The sequence below is a fragment of the Trypanosoma equiperdum genome (genome assembly GCF_001457755.1).
Source record: "Trypanosoma equiperdum strain OVI genome assembly, contig: ctg_186, whole genome shotgun sequence".
Lineage (NCBI taxonomy): Eukaryota > Euglenozoa > Kinetoplastea > Trypanosomatida > Trypanosomatidae > Trypanosoma > Trypanosoma equiperdum.
The window spans coordinates 2,182-5,345 of record NW_027123915.1 but is presented as its reverse complement, the minus strand read 5'-3'; the positions used below and the strand labels follow the sequence as shown (position 1 = coordinate 5,345).

At 39.3% G+C, this 3,164-nt stretch overlaps 1 pseudogene across 1 annotated transcript; it reads right to left on the bottom strand.

The window, feature by feature from the left end:
• Positions 1–522: 522 nt before the first annotated feature.
• TEOVI_000050700:pseudogene lies at positions 523–1,176 on the bottom strand (annotated as a pseudogene). The gene has a single exon. A coding segment is annotated over exon 1 (654 nt).
• Positions 1,177–3,164: the final 1,988 nt, after the last annotated feature.

Sequence of the window (3,164 nt, the reverse complement as noted above, 5' to 3'; positions counted from 1 at the left end):
TTACAAATTTTACGTATTTTTCAAAAGCTTTTGCGAAAGTGTTAAAATATATTAAATATATCAAATTTTATAGATTTCATCAGACTTAAAAAATTCTTTAGAGTACTGAAACACTACCAAAATTATAATAAAAGAAACAATTCGATTCAATTTCTTATCGACGAGAAAAATGTAATCCTTGCATTTGTCTTCTTTGTCTCCTGCTGCTAGTCCCTCATTTTCGTTTTCACAGTCCTCTTTTTAGTGTGTTTGATACACATATCTGAAGCAGGTTTCACACCTTTCCCTTCTTGGTTTACTGCCCCCTCTCGTACTGTTTGTTTGCCTTCTTCACTCAATGTGCAATTTTTTTCTGCCGGTTTACTGTCGTCATAAGTGCAACCAGTTTTCTTTTCACATTCACTTTTTTGTCTTCTGCTTTATTGTATTCTTCTTCCTTTGTCTCGTAGCTTTTTTTCCATGAGTGTCCTTGTTGCATTCTGCGTTTACTTTTTCAATTGTAACTGTATTGTTTGTCGTCAGTTCTTGGAGGTGAAAACTATTTCTGCTTGACTCTAGTTTCCCGTCACGGGCGAGTGGTTCTCTGGTATTATTTACTTTTTATCTGATCTGCTCTAATTGTTCCTTTGTTACCTTTAGTTCCTTGTCGTTGCCTCCAGGGTTCAGGACATTTTCGTTGGTCTCGATGTCAGTGAAAGTTTGTTCGGTGGGCTCTTTGAGTTTTAGGAGGTTGTCTATTGCGGCGCTTGCGTGGCTCCACTTTGTTGATATGGTTGTTAGCTGTCGCGCCGCTGCGTTTAGCACTGGAATGCTCGTTAGTGATGTTGACGTATCAGTCCAGGGATTGTTTTTTAATTGGGTCGTGCTGAGCTGCAGGAGTTCCCCTTCCCATTTTATGCCGGTATTCATCCCTTTAGCGTTGATATAACCGCCATTGCTGTCCGTTTGCGTGAGTAAGCAGTCAGTTCCTGTCCACTTGGTTGTTATATCGGACGGCTGGACTTCGACTGCCGCTGTGTCTGCTGCTGCTGGTGCTGGCGCGCTGTCTTCGGTTATGCATCCTGCTAGATCTGTTGCTGTGGCCAGTTTGTTGTTCGTTGCATCCTTCTCAAGGCAGTATTTGCCGCTGCCTCCGGTTTTGGTTGTTGCGTAGAAAATAGCTGCTGCTTCGTCCATTGTTCCTGCTTCCTGTGCCGAAAGTGAGCCCGCCAGTGGTGCTGCTTCTGCCAGTGTCTGATACTTGTGTTCTAACACTTTTGCCTCATGCCTTAATAACCTTATTAAAGTTAGTTTCGCAACGTCAGGCACTTTTCGCCACTTTTTTGTCAGAATTGTTAAGTCCTCGTGGAGTTCATTGAGGTCGGCAATCTGCCTCTGCCATTGTTTTAGTCTATTGGCTGCGTACGCCTGCACGGTCTTGAGCTTTTTGGACAGCGTACACATATTCAGAAATCCCTGTACTTTGATTGCTTTTTTGTTTGCAGCAGTTTGCCTTGCAGCATGCAAAGTTAGAACTAGTAAGGTAGCTACCGTTGTAGCGCGCATTATCATCGCCTTTATTCCTATTCTACGAGCCCACAATATTTTTATTGCTGTTCTTTCACAGGCGCCAAGGTCGTTTTCGGATGGGTAAGGCACGCATCTGATCTTGTCGGTAGTGCAGGAAAAAGGTTAGTCTTTTTTTCAAAGAATAGGTTAGGTTTCATTACCTGCATTAGTATTATTTGGATCCAGGTTCGACGTTTCATGGTCGCCGGTGGTCGGTTTCAGCATCTTCGGCATTGAAGCTTTTATTTTGCTCAGGCTGTACGATACTGGTCCGCTTTCTGTTCTGGATCCGCACAGAGTTAGTTCGGCTGTGTATTCGCGATCCCAATGCATCTAATCGTGACAACTTATCAAAAGTTTCATCTATTCTATCCTATAAACAAACATTTATTAATATAAAGAATGGAAACATCTAAAAACCAAACTTCGTTTCTTCGAATCATTTTTTTTGTAGAGTGTCGTTACCTTTCCATGTTGTCGAAATAACATTGCTACGCTTCTTTTTTTTTGTGGTCATAGGCTGTGAGGTTCTTTCCGTCGGCATCTTGGCCCATTCTAGAACTTATTTCAATTGTCTTCTGCTAGTGCACTCCTGGCCGCAAAATTGCCTTCTCCTGTGACGTGTTGCTTTTGCACATAGGCTTTGCATTGTTGAGAACTCTTATATTAATTGTCCGGTTTTTGAACACTTTAAACGGTTGTTTCATGCAGCAATAACGCGGCGAGGAAGTTTCGCTGTTAATATTTCCACCCCCTCAATCTTTACCAACGGTTAATACATACGCTATATCAATCAGCTTCCACGTTTCTATTCCTCCTTCATTGTTCAAGATAACCCATTTAAATCTTTAGTCTTAAAATGTTTCTTCCGATAATATTATCTTTGTTTACGCAAATATTGGACACTATTAATATATTTGATAAGAAAAACCTTGGGCATTACTTCACACTTCGACAATCCCTTCTTGCTCTGCTTTTGCAACTGTTGATCTTTTACAGCCAGACATAATGTTCCACCATCATCATAAAACAACAGTTGCTTCCATCATCTATGAAGTTTTATCTATTCACTTCGATCTGAAGTACGGGTATCAACTGCTCTTGTACCATATTTTGTGATGCGCTCTTTCAAATGTTGTCGTATCATTTTATATTCTCTTTTATTCTGATTCTTTTTTATAGCTTTCCATGCGGATAATGTAATGAGTTCGTTTCGCCTGTATACTGGTCTCTCTCTATTCATCATTGTTTCAGCTACCAACTAAATGTGTATAATGATTACATTACAATGTTTTTGTTTCAAGATGCACATATTCAGTCTCCTTACTGTGTGTCTTTCTGCATTTCTTTTAATTTTGTTCTTCATGATCTTCAAATCACTAACTCCCATTGCACACTTGAAATTGTTGCAGGTTCTGCTATTTTTTGTTTCACATTATGTCGAAACAAAAAATATTAAAATATTAGTATATACATACTCACAACAGTCACTTATCATCGTTAACATTATTATTATCTTCAATATTGTAACCCTAACTAATGTCCAACAAACAAACAAAGAAAGTAAACAAAAAATAAATTATAGCACCATTTTTTTATACCATATAGCTCTACCA